This window comes from Bos mutus, chromosome 19, assembly GCF_027580195.1.
Source record: "Bos mutus isolate GX-2022 chromosome 19, NWIPB_WYAK_1.1, whole genome shotgun sequence".
Lineage (NCBI taxonomy): Eukaryota > Metazoa > Chordata > Mammalia > Artiodactyla > Bovidae > Bos > Bos mutus.
Genome location: NC_091635.1, coordinates 19,603,471 through 19,618,401, shown reverse-complemented (window position 1 = coordinate 19,618,401; position 14,931 = coordinate 19,603,471). Strand labels below are relative to the sequence as shown.

Genomic DNA, 14,931 nt, shown 5'->3' with positions numbered 1-14,931 from the left:
AAACCCCACATCAGAATGATCCTGTAAGAATGTGAGTCAGTGGTCTCTCATTCCATCTAAGAGAAAAACCTGACTCCCTCCAATGGCCAGTAAGGCTTTGTCTGGTCTGGTTCTCCCTCTGCAAGTCTTGGGTCAAGCACCACCTCCTCTAGGAGTCCTACCCTGACTATCCTGTTTAACATCATCACTCACATTCCTGGCCCCCTTTTCCTGCGTTGTTTTCTGAATTGTTCTGCTAACAAGCCACAGGATTTGTCTATTCCTTATGGGGACTGCCTGTTGCCTTGCAGTAGGATGTATGCTCCTCTGGGGAGGAGACCTTTGCTTTGTCCACTTTGCTTCCTGGGTGCTGAGTAGGCACTCTGTGATTATAGCATCTCAGAGCTCCCCAAGGGCTCCTCCTTCCCAGGAGGGTGGCCGCTGGGGCACGAGCTTGGGTACCACAATTCCTGATCTCTTTCTGCACACTGGCTCCTACCACGGAGGTTCATTTTGACTCTTGGTTTCTATCTCCTGGCAAACCTCTCAGACCTGCGGTGACCACAAACTGAGGTCATTTCAGATGGAAGGAGGCTGACTCCGAATTCCTAATAACTCCACAGGGGATTGCTCTCCAGGAATAGAAGGGGAAGGGGTTAGGATGTAGAAGAGGAAAAGGAAGAAGGAAAGGGAAGCACAGATGTGGACAGATTGCTCCAAGCCAGTGTCCTGTCTGGGGCGGTTTGTGTGTTAGGAAGATGGGGGGCAGCCTGACGGGTTGCAGATACCCAGTTCTGTGTGCCCACACATCTTCTGCCCATAACAGGGGCAGTCTGGACAGCGTTCTCATCACTCATATGTATGGACATCTCCAGGGGAAGCTCCTTTTTGTTTTTCAATTAGAGGATAATTGCTTTACAGTGTTGTGTTGGTTTCTGCCATACAGTAATGTGAATCAGCCATAGGTATACATACATCCCCTCCCTCTTGAACCTCCCTCACACCTCCCACCCATTCCCACCTCTCTAGGTTGTCACGAGCTCCTTGTACTATAGAGCAGCTTCCTACTAGCCAGCTATTTGACATATGGTAATTCAGAAAATGAAGATCATGGCATCCGATCCCATTACTTCATGGGAAATAGATGGGGAAACTGTAAACAGTGTCAGACTTTATTTTTCTGGGCTCCAAAATCACTGCAGATGGTGACTGCAGCCATGAAATTAAAAGATGCTTACTCTTTGGAAGGAAAGTTATGACCAACCTAGATAGCATATTCAAAAGCAAAGACATCACTTTGCCAAAAAAGGTCCGTCTAGTCAAGGCTATGGTTTTTCCTGTGGTCATGTATGGATGTGAGAGTTGGACTGTGAAGAAGGCTGAGCGCCGAAGAATTGATGCTTTTGAACTGTGGTGTTGGGGAAGACTCTTGAGAGTCCCTTGGACTGCAAGGAGATCCAACCAGTCCATTCTGAAGGTGATCAGCCCTGGGATTTCTTTGGAAGGAAGGATGCTAAAGCTGAGACTCCAGTACTTTGGCCACCTCATGCAAAGAGTTGACTCATTGGAAAAGACTCTGATGCTGGGAGGGATTTGGGGGCAGGAGGAGAAGGGGACGACAGAGGATGAGATGGCTGGATGGCATCACTGACTGGATGGGCATGAGTCTGAGTTGGTGATGGACAGGGAGGCCTGGCGTGCTGCGATTCATGGGGTCGCAAAGAGTTGGACACGACTGAGCAACTGAACTGAACTGAATTGAATGAACGTTTTGGTGCTACTCTCTCAATTCGTCCCACCCTCTCTCCTCCTCTGGCTTCGTCCACAAGTCTGTTCTGTACATCTATGTCTCTATTCCTGCCCTGCAAATAGGTTCATCAGTACCATTTTTTCTAGATTCCATACATATGCCTTAATATACAATATTTGTTTTTCTCTCTCTGACTGACTTCAGTCTGTATAACAGACTTCGGGTTCATCCACCTCAGTTCAACTGACTCAAATTCATTCCTTTTCATGGAGTAATATTCCACCACATACATGTACCACAACTCTATCCATTTATCTGTAGATGGACGTCTAGGTTGCAGGGGAAGCTCCTTTTAATGGAGAAGCTGGATATTGTGTGAAGGAGCAGACTTTCATGGGAGGTCATGGGAGGGAGTGGGTGTGGGGATGGGGGTAGGGAGGGGGTAGGGGTGGTTCCCCACCCAGAACGGCAGTCACACTTCTTTGTGTGACCTTGTTTCCTAAGCCTGAAGCTCTGTCTCTTTCTGCCTTTTAGAGCCAACAGAGCCGCCCAGCACGAGCTGGAGAAGGACCTGAGTGACAAGCAGTCGGCTTACAGGATCGACGATAAATGCCACCACCTGCGAAACACGTCGGACGGCGTCAGCTACTTCCGTGGAGTGGAGAGGGTGGATGCCACGTAAGTAGGCACAGGCTGCCTGTGACTTCCACGCTCCTGAGTCCATTCTCTCCGTTTTCCAAAGGATGCAGCATACAGGTAAGTTGGAAGCCATGGGAGGACACAGAAAGGTAAGACTCAGCTGCTATGGACAAGTCTTCAGTAAGCTCACGTGTTCTGTGGCCACTTGTATCCTGTGATCTTTTGTAAAAGAATTATTTGTTGTTTATAATCCTAACTATGAAAATAGCACCTGCTTGAGGCAGAAAACCTAGAAAACACAATTAAACATAAAGAAAATAAAATATTACCAGTATATTAGATGCCCTGAATGGGTGGGGTGATAGGAGTAGAAGCTGAAAAATAGCTGAACGTTGAATAATTTATTTCCCCTCTTTGTTAGACTTGCCCTGTCCATGGTTTCTTTGCCAGGCCCCTGGATGCGATCTGGGATGGATGGTCTCTTCTCTGAGAGGACCTGTCTCTCTGCATCTTGATAACCCTGTGTTACCTTTCTTTGTGTGTGTGCTCAATCACTCAGTTCTATCTGACTCTTGTGACCCCATGGACTGTAGCCTGCCAAGCACCTCTGTCCATGGAATTCTCCAGGTAGGAATACTGGAGTGGGTTGCCATGCCCTCCTTCAGGGGATCTTCCTGATCCATGGATTGAACCTGGGTCTCTTGCATTGCAGGCAGATTCTTTACTGTCTGAGCCACCAGGAAGATATCTTAAAAATTCTCATCCTGAGTAAAAGATTTGTAACTGTGTGTGATGCTGGATGTTAGTTAGACTCACTGTGGTGGGCATTTTGCAATATATCCATAAATCAAATCATTATGTTGCACATTGGAAACTGATGTAATGCTACATGTCAATTCGAAGTATAATTTCTGGGTTATGACATTTGAGAGACTCAGTTCACATTGCTCTCCACCAGGCCTGTAGCAATTCAACATTCCTACCTACAGGATAGGGCTTCCCTGGCGGCTTAGATAGTAAAGAATGCCTGCCAATGCAGGAGATGCAGGATCAACCCTTGAGTCAGGCAGATCCCCTGGAGGAGGAAATGGCAAACCCACTCAAATATTCTTGCCTGGGAAATCCCAAGGACAGAAGAGCCTGGTGGGCTACAGTCCTTGGCGTTGCAAAGAGTCTGACACAACTGAACGACTAACGCATATACCTGCAGGATATGAGCGAATCTGTTTCTAAACATGCTCACTGGAAAATAATTGTTTTCTTAGCTCTTTGCTGTTCTGACAAAGGGTCATTAGCAAGCTGTTTTCAGCAGTACTTCTTTGATTAGTCCTGAGGTTGAATAGTTTTTCGTAACACTTATGGGGCTGGTGAGACCTTTCTAATGAATGGACATACTCACACCCTTCAGCAATCCTTTCTCCCCCTACCTTGGTAGTGAACTTAATACATGCTGTGGCTTTCCAGAGTAAGCAGTGAAACAAGGAGCAATTAAGACAGGTTTAAAAGGCGCTTTGCTCTGCTGTTTACACTTCATGCAATAAAACCAGAATCAAGTGATTTTGTTTTTGTTTTTTTGTTTTTTTCCTTTCGCCGGATGGACGATTGCCTGCAGACCGTCTAGGCTGATGCATCATTGTTTCCGTTGTCTGGATCTGTTTCCTTTCTCTTCAGGGTCTCAGTGCCCGAGTCCTGGGCCAAATTTACCGACGACAACATTCTTCGCTCCCAGAGTGAGCGAGCCGCCTCTGCGAAACTGAGAGACGATATCCAAAACGTCCTGGTGGTGACAGCCAATGAGATGTGGAATCAGTTCAACAAGGTGAACTTGGCTTTCACCAACCGCATTGCTGAAACCGCGGATGCGAAAAATAAGATTCAGACTCACCTGGCAAAGGTAAGCCTGGTACTGGGGGGTGGGCCCCACGGCTGACCTAGAGAGACAGGGCAGGGGCCCTGGGACCACAGATCTCCACCATAAGGCACACGACTTCCTGGCCATACAGGCTAAAGAAAATGAGAACCAATAGGAAGCACACCATTTATGTTAGCCAGGTAGCCAGGTGTCAGAATGAAATTGGAATCCACCAGTTTGGGGAGCACAAAGAATGCACTATATTGTGAAAGGCTCCTACTATTTAACAGTTACAAAAATATTATTATTAAAGTTTAATGAATTACTGTATGTAACTAGCAAGTGAATTGGTAGGGATGTTTTCTGTTAAATTATTTCAGCCCCCTTTTTTTTCTGGAATATAAAACCAAACACAGGAAACTATTAGGTGGTTCAAGATGTTTCTGATATTGAACTTTTTAAAGTGCTTTTGTTTTATAAGGACAATAAAATGAAGGATTTAGGCAGAATTCGTGGGTTTCAAGATAAACAAGGAGCTCTTATATTACTTAGTTTCGGGCTTGGAGCTCTTATTATTTCTGTGGATTATGCTGTATATAGTTTTCTGTTTCTCTTTTTAAGAATCTTACACTGTTGGCTGTGTTTCTCTAAGGAGGTACTATTTGATTGAGGTCGCCATTCTTCCCAGGCTGTAAGAATTCACCTTCCCTTCTCACAGTGAATTCTTTGGGCCACAAACATTTGGGCCAGACAGCTTCTACTTCGGAGAAGGGCAGAGAGATGGATGAAAGGTAGTTTTTGTTCCAGGAAGCTTATATTTGTAGAGAAGGTGTGTGTAACTTGAAAAGCTCACACACAATTAAAAACAATAGAAAATTACAAGTTGTGGTTGCCAAATAGCCAATAAAGAAATTGTTTTCGGGGTTTGGAGAAAGAAGCAAACATTCGGGTGGGGCAGTATCATGAACAAAGCCTCGAGAGGGGGCAGATCAGGGGCTGAGTCAGGTCTGTAAAGAGCCTGGTCTGGCTGGCATGGACAGTGTGTGTCCTGAAAGAGAAGCTTGGAAAACTAGCTGGAGCCAGACCATGGATCTCACTGATGGGAAGGGTTACGATTCCCTGGGCATCTAAAGGGGAGTGAGAGGTCATCTAGAGGCATGGTCCCCTGGCCAGTGAGAGATCATCTAAAGGCGTTTTAGAAAGTGACACGATGGAGTCCCTTTGTTCAACAGATTTTTATTTACCGCTGTATTAAGTTTGTTCAGGCTGCCATAACAAAGCACTCAGACAGGGCGGCTTAAACAACAGACATTTATTTTCTCACAGTCTTGGAGGCTGAAGTCTGAGGTCAAGTTATCAGTAGGGTTGGTTTCTTCTAAGTCCTCTCTCCTAGACTTGTAGATGGTCACTCTCTCCCAGCATCATCACGTGGTCTCCCCTGCATGCATGTCTGTCTCAGTCTCTTCTTTTTATAAGGACACCAGTTGGACTAGATTAGGACCAACCCTAATGACCTCATTTTAACTTCGTTACCTCTTCAAGGGCTTCCCAGGTGGGGAGGGATTCAGGTTTAGGTAACTGGGGCAACCCTTTTCTAAGGCAAAATGAATATAAATTTGGGCTTACCAGACTGCCAGCGCTCCTCCCTTCCATGGAGACACCCTAAAGCTTGACCTTGACTTGCTTCAAGGCAAATCCTCCATTGGCAGGAAAACCTCTTTAAGATTAGTGAGAAGAGACAGCAGGAAGATAAAGACTTAAGGGCATACAAATTTGGGAGGGAAGTGGGTGCCCTCAAAGTTCCTGGCCCCCCTTTTCTCTGGGTCACGTACAAATGTGCACTAGTCAATGTCTAACAGCCCGTGATCTGGGGAAAGGAGGACAGCGAGCTTGGGTTTGCAGCATTTGCCCATTTCTGTGGTGTCAGTGTTCACATGCCACGTCTGGAGGATGCTCTCTGGAGGGTGCGAGCAGGTGCCGTACCTCCCACCACAGGTCCCAGATGGCACTGAAAGGAGGAGGCCCCCAGAGAACCCCTGTTCCCAGCAGAGGACAAGTCTGGGTCCCAGATGCACAGGGTGGGAAGCAGGTTGTTGGTGGCTCAGCACCAAAGCCTCAGGCATTTGCTTCTCTTGGTACAGACTCTGCAGGAGATTTTCCAGACAGAGATGACTATTGAATCCATCAAGAAGGCCATCGTGGAGAAGTCTGCCTTCCTGAAGGTGGCTCAGACCCGTCTGGACGAGCGGACCAGGAGACCCAACATAGAACTGTGCAGAGACATGGCTCAGCTGCGGTGAGTGGGTGGCAAGAGGTGGGGAGGACCAGGCTGGGGTCATGGTGATGGTGGGGGGCGCCTCCTGGGTCTGCTTGGGCTCTTCTGGGGAAGCCCCCAGCCTGCCTGCAGCTTTGAGCTGCTTTCAAAGGTGTGTCCGCCAACTCGGGGATGTGGGGGAACCTAGTGATGGTCTTGGTGCTGCAGACTTTTTTGTTGTCATTGTTGTTCAGTCACTAAATCATGTCCGACTTTCTGTGACCCCATGAACTGCAGCATGGCAGGCATCCCTGTCCCTCACCATCTCCTGGAGGTTTCAAGTTCATGTCCATTGAATTGGTGATGCTATCCAACCAGCTTGTCCTTTGCTACCCTCTTATCCTTTTGCCTTCAATGTTTCCCAACATCAGGATGTTTGCCAGTGAGTTGGCTGTTTACATCAGGTGGCCCAAGTGTTGGAGATTCAGCTTCAGTATCAGTCCTTCCAATGAGTATTCAGGGTTGATTTCCCTTAGCGTTGACTGATTTGATCTCCTTGCAGTCCCAGGGACTCTCAAGAGTCCTCTACAATACCACAATTCAAAAGCATCAATGCTTCAGTGTCTAGCCTTCTTTATGGTCCAACTCTTATATCCATACATGACTACTTGAAAGACCATAGCTTTGACAGGAGCCTTCTTTAAAGTGTCAGTAATGGTGTTAGTATTTGCAGCTTGGGATGATGATAAGTTCTCGAAGTGTAGAAGTTGGTGATGGATGCACAAGATTGTGAGGGTATTAATGCCACAAACTTAAGAGCTGGGATGGTAAATTCTGTGTTATGTGTATTTTACCACGGATAGAGAAAAAAGGAAATGACATCAACGCTACATACAAGAAAAGTGTTAACAAACATTTAGCCTCCTTCAGCAGATGGAGGACGCGCTGGGTTCCTTTACATCTGCCTAGAGTCTCTGGGGTTTCCAGATTCCTGTCTTGGAAGCAGCTCAGAGGTTGGCCACTATGAGCTTCTCAGTCCCCCGGACTCATAAGAAAAGGGACTTTGGGCACCAGCTCCCCAGACCCCATCTGTCTGCTCTCACCGCTGCTCTCTTTCACCACTTTGGGGAGCTAATACCTGCCCTGGTCCTTCAGAGCATCCTTAGGATTCCCTAAACCTCAACAGCTCATCTCAGCTCATTTCAGTTTGTTCTTGTTCTCAGTAGAACTTGAAAGCAGCTGGTCTTCATCAAGCATCTCCCACATGTGCCCGGACACTAGGTATATTTTATTCTTATCATTTTAACCTGGAAGATTCCTTTTAGATGGCCTCATGTGGACTTGGCCACCCTCACCCCCATTCTGGCTTTATTTCTAATTTCTCAGTACCAGTCTGTCTGCCTCTTTCTGGATTTCATTATGGCTCTTCTTAGGTCTTGAAACAATTTGTGTAGAAGCAAGTCAAATTTATATCAACTGGAGGAGCGATGGGGCAGCACTTGAACTTGTGCAGAGGGGAGAGGCCACTGGCCTTGTCATCTGCCCTGCTCCATGATAGAGTTCCCTTCTATCTAGGGACAAAAGGACTCTGAGCTCTTACCCAGGGAACAAGCAGGAGGGTGAGGCTGTGTGTTCCCCGGAGCGAAGGAAAGGGGGCGGGTCTTTTTTATTTTTTAATTGAAGGATAATTGCTTTATAGAATTTTGTTGTTTTCTGTCAAACATCGATGTGAATCAGCCGTAGGTATACATATGTCCAATGTGGGGGGGGCAGTTTTGTGAGGCCGGAAATGATGAAGATGATAAAGGTGGTGATGCTGACAATCACCATGAAAGTGTTAGTCATCCAGTCAAGTCCGACTCTTTGCAACCCCCTGGACTGTAGCCCACCAGGCTCCTCTGTCCATGGAATTCTCCAGACAAGAATACTTGAGTGAGTCGCCATTTCTTTCTCCAGGGGATCTTCCCGACCCAGGGATTGAACCCAGGTCTCCTGCATTGCAGGCAGGTACTTTACTGTCTGAGCCACCAGGGAAGCCTGACAATCACCAGGGCCATTGTCATTTATTGATCTTATTCTGTGCTGGGCGCTGTCCTGCACACTTTACCTCCTGCATGATCTTCACCTTATAAATAGGGAAATTGAGGCAGACGTGAGCTGAGTGACGTGGCCTGGCTGGCACCTGCTGGAAGGATAGTTAGAATCCTTGTCTGTCTGCTGCTGAGCTCCGTTCAGCCAACCCAGCGATTTGCTTCTGCTTCTCTTTCATTGGGTGGGGCCCCTGGCACCCCCAGTCCTAGGCCTGAGCTCCTCTGGCTTCTGGATTGCCATGGGATATCTTAGCCGAGCACAGGCTACATCTGGCTCTCGGAGAAGATGATGAACCTGAGGCTCACAGAGGAAGCATCACTGCAGAGCCCCCTCCACGGGCAGCACGCATGTTGTCTGTGTTGGATACTGAGAGACGGGCTCTAGACCACATGCCACTGGCTTTCATCTCCCGCAGCAGCTGCCTTTCTCTCAGTGGAGCTGTCGTCTGGCCATCCCTTGGAGGAGGCCACCCACCCAGGCCACCTTTATCCAAGTGGGTTCCGCAGAACCCCGACTCACACACAGCCCATCTCGGAGGATAAGTGGGCCTCCACTCTGGAGGCAGCCAGTCGGAAGTGTCTGCTTATTACAGGAACCTGGTATTGAGTGGGGTCACACCCATTTGGCCAGTAGATCATGAATTGTGGTTTTATGCAAATATTATTAGGAAAAGCTGAGCTGCAGTTTCATGCTCTGACAATTTCTGCAAAGTCATCGAAATAGAGGCAGGGCGAGAGAAATTGTCCAGGCTGCCATCAGACCAGCCAGGGTTGCTTTCTAGAAGGGCTTGGGTCATGGTCAAATTTGACTTTGCAGTTATCAGACAGTGAGGTGTTTACAGCCACTTCTAAGATGCTGAATGCATTTTCTTCTTTTCTTGCCCTTCCTGGCTGAGCAGAATTTGCTTTTTTTTTTTTTTCCTTTACTTCCTGGCGACCCTGCCATGTGTCTATTTCCTCTGCTCCTTTACCAACTTCAGGACAAAACCTGCTTTTGTTTCCATAAAGATTTCTTGTTAAAATATCGTTGCCAAAAATATGGTCCTAGAGGAACAACTGTGGAATTGAGGATGATTATTGAGGGAGGGGATTATTTTTCTTTCTCATCGAGCATTCTGAAAGCAGCCTTTGGCTGTCTGGGTGAAGAAAACATAAGAACCGTGAACTCAGGGGAGTGGGGACAGAGAAGAAGTGCTGTTTTCATTTCAACACTTTGCTTTGCATTTGAAGTTTTTCTAAATGGGTTCTTTCAAGAGCAATTCTAAACATTCTTGGCATCCTTGGTGGTAGGCCAGACCAGGCTCTGCTGTACTTCATCTTGATTTTTTTTTTTCAAACGATGGTAGTTTTATTTGTATTTGAATGCAAACTGTTTTTCAGTTCTGTGATTTCCCCCAGAAGGAGTGGTTCCAGCGGAATGGCTCTCTGCCATCTGCCAAAAAAATAAGGAAACTGAGAGGGGAACGTGGCCTTGAAAGAGGAGGAAAAATGTATTTGTAATGGCGCAAGTTGAGGGAGGCGTAATACCTCTGCGCTGCCTTCACACAGCAATAGGGAAACAAGGATGCTAGCTGCCTGCATTCTAAGTATCTTTTTAAGAAATTGTATTCCTTTTAAGAAATTGATATTTTAATGTGTCTTTCTTCAGAAGATCTCTCACAGATAAATTTCCCACTAGACTAACATATTTGGCTTGGAGGAGTAAAGACTCATATAATCCTGCTCCGTCCCTACCTTCGGGTTCAGAGTTCCTTTTGAAGCAGTGAAAACAGTTCAGTGAAGGATGCGAGACGAGAAGCAGGCCGGTGTGATTATAAACAACGGGCCCTCGTAAATCCTACCACCAGCCCTATCCAACAGTCTCTCTGAAGACCTGTTTCTTTGCTAGTGGTATTGTAAACCCTGGGATCTTCAAAAAATAACTTAACTTTTAAAATCCAACTTGATCTTAACAACAACAACAACAAAATATGCTTTTAGCTCTGTTCTCAGATGCTGCATTTACTGATTTTAGACCAAAGGAAACTTTCGCACAAAAGTTTAATTCCTCCCCTCCCCCTTGCAACATAAGAAAACAGGTTAGGTTCTCAGATGAAGTCATGGTGTGGGTGTGCACAGGCTTGTCGTTGCCTCCATGAGCCTTTTGGGGGTGCTTTGCAGTGACCCCAACCTTGGGATGGCTGCAGGAGGCTCCCAAATAGCTTAATGTTTTCAACCAACATTATATTCTGAGTCTCTTTCCCCATGTGCATGCATGCTCAGTCACTTCAGTCATGTCCAACTCTTTGGGACCCCATGGACCGTAGCCCGACATGCGCCTCTGTCCATAGGTTTCTAGACAAGGGTTGCCATGCCCTCCTCCAGGGAATCTTCCCGACCCAGGGATAGAACCCACGTCTCCTGCATTGCAAGCTGATTCTTTACCCACTGAGCCACCAGGGAATCCCAAGGCAAGAACAAATTCTTTTGTAAAAGGTATGACTGTGTAGTACCCCATCATCCAGCTATGGTGTCTGTTATCATCAGACATTGATGTTATTTCTTCTTGTTCTCACTTAATATTATTCAACACAAGTTAACACAATGAAGAAATCATTCTTTTATCCTTCTATGTCAAACTCTTCACTTTGTTCAAATTCATGAGTAGGAGAGAGTGCAGAGGCCAACTTCCCTGCTCTCTGCTTCTGGATGCTGAGCGGGTCGGGCAGGAAATGGGACCCAGTTCTTTATTATGGTTGTCAAGGCCCCTGATTTCCTTCCATCTTCCTGGATGACCATGCTGTGTATAAACATGGATATGTGCCTGCAGGGAGGGCAGTTCATCAGTCCCTGGGGTGTTTAGTTTCTTCAACTGTAAAACAAGGAAACGTGGCTTAATGACCTCTCACATTTATTTTTCAGTTGCAAAGTTCTGTGGAGCTATAAGATGGCCTTGGTATAACGATTTAAACATGGTCTAAATATTCTTCTATGATCATGAGATCATTTTCTAGCTCCAGGGATGTCCCCATCCTATTTGTTTACTGTCACTCTTCTCTTTAGATTATGGTACATTTTAGTTAATTTCATGCACTCCAGTCTCCTGATAAATGAACCTCCAAATAAGGAAAACTAGCTTTTAATCGCTGGTCAAAATTTGATGAATTTGGAGTTGGTGTTTTCACTGGCTTCCCAGGTGGCTCGGTGGTAAAGAATCCGTCTGCCAGTTCAGGAGACACAGGAGATGTGGGTTTGATCCCTGGGTTGGGAAGATCCCCTGGAGGAGGAAATGGCAAACCACTCCAGTATTCTTGCCTGAAAAATTCCATGGACAGAGGAGCCTGGTGGGCTACAGTTCATGGAGTCACAGAGTTAGACACAACTGAGTGACTGAGCGTGCATGCATGTATATATATATATATACATATATACACATACACTAATGCAGTCAATAAATTAATGATCATTATTATTGTCATTTTGTAACCTGTTTCATATTCTTTCTCTTGACTGACCATGTGGTCATATCCTTTGGATACTATTGGCCAGGTCAGACTGTAAAGGAGTCCTTGCTTAATTGTTCTTTGGGAAGAGAAAAGGCTTCTAAATATAAATACAATAGAAGAAATCACAAAGACATCTTACTAAAAATTGAAATCTTACTTTTAACAAAACTATCATAAGCTGATTAAAAGTCAAAAACAAATTGGGGAAAACACTTGCCAAATTGTTTTTGCAGAATTGCAAATGCCCAATAGACATTGAAGAAAGGTTCACTGATAATTAAAGAAATGAAAATGAAAACAATGTGGATTAAAATAATTTGAGAGGGAGATGCTAGATTTTTTTTTAATATAAAATCATGCCTTTTTTCCTTTCAGTCTTAAGGAAAATGTTTCATGTTTTTCATCAGCAGCACAATCAGAACTGCAACTTGTTTCATGGCTCATGTAGCTGATTTCATGCATTGTCATTTTCATGTTCTCTTGGGTTTTGACATTTCCTCCTGGTCTCATGCAACTGCACACCGATACTGTTTCCCGTGTGACGTGAAATAGTTCTGAGGTTGGGGTGACCGGTGGGAATGCAGTAAGCACACACGCCCCCGGTGGAGCAATGACCAGCCTGACCTCTGCTAACCTAACGGGCGCCTCTTCCCCACGCAGGCTGGTGAACGAGGTGTACGAGGTGGACGACACCATCCAGACCCTGCAGCAGCGCCTGAGGGACGCGGAGGACACGCTGCAGTCGCTGGCCCACACGAAGGCCACGCTTGAGCACGACCTGGCAGTCAAGGCCAACTCCCTGTACATCGACCAGGACAAGTGCATGAGCATGCGCAGAAGCTTCCCCAGCACCCTGCGCCTGGTGGGCTTCTGTTAGGTGCTCTCCCCGGACCAGATGTGGCGCTCCCGGGACCAGGCGGGACCAGGGCCCTGCGCCTGCGCTTATGCAAGGGATGATCTGCTCACTTATTAAAGGATCGTATTTATAGATACGTACTGGGGTCCTGTCTTGGAAAACCCTTTCTTTGCATCCAAACCTTCATTCTCTAGATTTACTAGGCTCCTGAGCTAGATAAATACAATGTAACAGACTAGGTAAGAACATTTATTTGTATTATTCCTCTTATTCTGTGTAACATGAATGGGCTGGAAAGGAGAAGTGTATTTCCTCTGAGGTGTGGGGACAGAGATCCTGTCCTGGCAGGTGGGTTTTGAGAGAAGGAGAAAGGTTTCTGGGAAGGTGGTTGTCAGGGTTCTTGGAGCAAAAAGGAAGCTGGAAAAACAGAGTGCCTTTGGACAATAGTAAGGGGACAGTTGGCTGTGATTCCTAATGGAGGGCGTGTATGAAGAAATAGGATGGGTGAGACGCCTGGAAATGTTGGGGGAGGGTTTCAGTTCCATGTCGATTGGGGGAACAGTGGACATCTCTGGGTGGGGACATGTCCTTGTGAAAGCCATGACTGGGGAAGGAGAGTCTTGAATTAGAGAGATGGCCGTGGAAACCAAGAGGGGAGAAACGCCAGACATGGTGCAATGAATCAGCAGGACTTGCTCACCTCACTTGTGAGTGCAGAGCGTCCAAAAAGGTGACAAAAAGGTGCTGATGCTGGATGGACCAGTAAACGGGACATCACTTACATTGTAGGAGGTCCTGCCTTATCTCAAGGGTTGTGTATTTTTTAAAAAAACTTTTTGTGTATTATAAATGAAAAACATTTGCTGAATACCTGTTTTGGAAAATAGGGAACACACACACACAGAACCCCTGAAAATTGCTTTATTTTCACAACACCCAGAAATAATCACTGAAGCTTGTTAGCATTTTATGGTACGTGTTTCCAGTCCTTTTTCTATTACAATATATGTACATATAAAATTTATTTGCATATATAGGTAATATGCAATGTTTATGTTTATTTACAAATAGGTATAATATGTAATGCTTGTATTTAAATACATGATTAATAACATTTTGGATGATGCTGCTGATTGGTAATCTCATTTCCTTATTCAAATGGGTTTCTGTCATTAGCTGTTAATACACAGCATCATTTTTTAAAACCTTGCCTCAGTGTCTGTAAAAACAATAAATACCACTCGTGGAAATGTCAGAAAACACAGACAAGGGATAACAGAATATTTCCCTTTCTATGGCTGATTTATTTCACTATGTTATCACTTATATGTGGAATCTGAAAAATAAGACAAACAATGAAGTTAATAAAACACAAACAGACTCACAGAGAATAAACTAGTGGTTACAAGTGGGCAAAGGCGGGGGGAGGAGCAAGAGAAGGGTAGGGGATTAAGAGGTACAAACTATTATGTATAAAATCCATAAGCACAGGGAAATACCGCCTTTATGTTGTAACTTTAAAGGGATTATAATCTGTAAAAATACTGAATCACTGTCATACACCTGACTCTAATATAATTCTGTAAGTCAACTATACTTTGATAAAAAAGAGAAAGTACAAATGAGCAAAAGAGAAAAATAAAAACTTTCAATTACTTTTAAACTAACTAGATGTTTCGATATACATATATTTTATTTCTGTGATTTTGTGCACATTTTCCATTCAGAAATGGAATTCCCAATAAAGGAGCCCTTATGAAGCTGAAACTTATTATGTGACTGACTCCATCCCCAGAGCCTTGCTCACCTCAACTCATTTATGCTTTTTCCACTTGAAAATGTATACTCTTTCCATGTCATTTAATCCCTTTCCACAGCATCATTTTGATGGCTTTTTAATATTCCATTGTCTTGAGTTTTTAGAACGCTTTATGTCCTATCCCCCATTATTGGATATTTTTATTGTGGCTGACTCTTCTTTTTTAGTGTATTTTTTAATAACTATTTTTTTTTTTCCTCTTTTCGT

The 14,931-nt window shown here is 45.1% G+C and overlaps 1 protein-coding gene across 1 annotated transcript in view; it reads left to right on the top strand.

Moving 5' to 3' along the window:
* TEKT3 (tektin 3) overlaps positions 1-14,646 on the top strand; it is a 34,754-nt gene extending 20,108 nt beyond the window's left edge. The window contains exons 5-8 of the mRNA XM_005887250.3: positions 2,264-2,407; positions 4,040-4,262; positions 6,362-6,516; positions 12,710-14,646. Of these exons, the coding sequence (XP_005887312.1) occupies positions 2,264-2,407; positions 4,040-4,262; positions 6,362-6,516; positions 12,710-12,926 (739 nt within the window). The 3' untranslated portion in view covers positions 12,927-14,646. The remainder of the gene's footprint in view (positions 1-2,263; positions 2,408-4,039; positions 4,263-6,361; positions 6,517-12,709) is intronic.
* Positions 14,647-14,931: the final 285 nt, after the last annotated feature.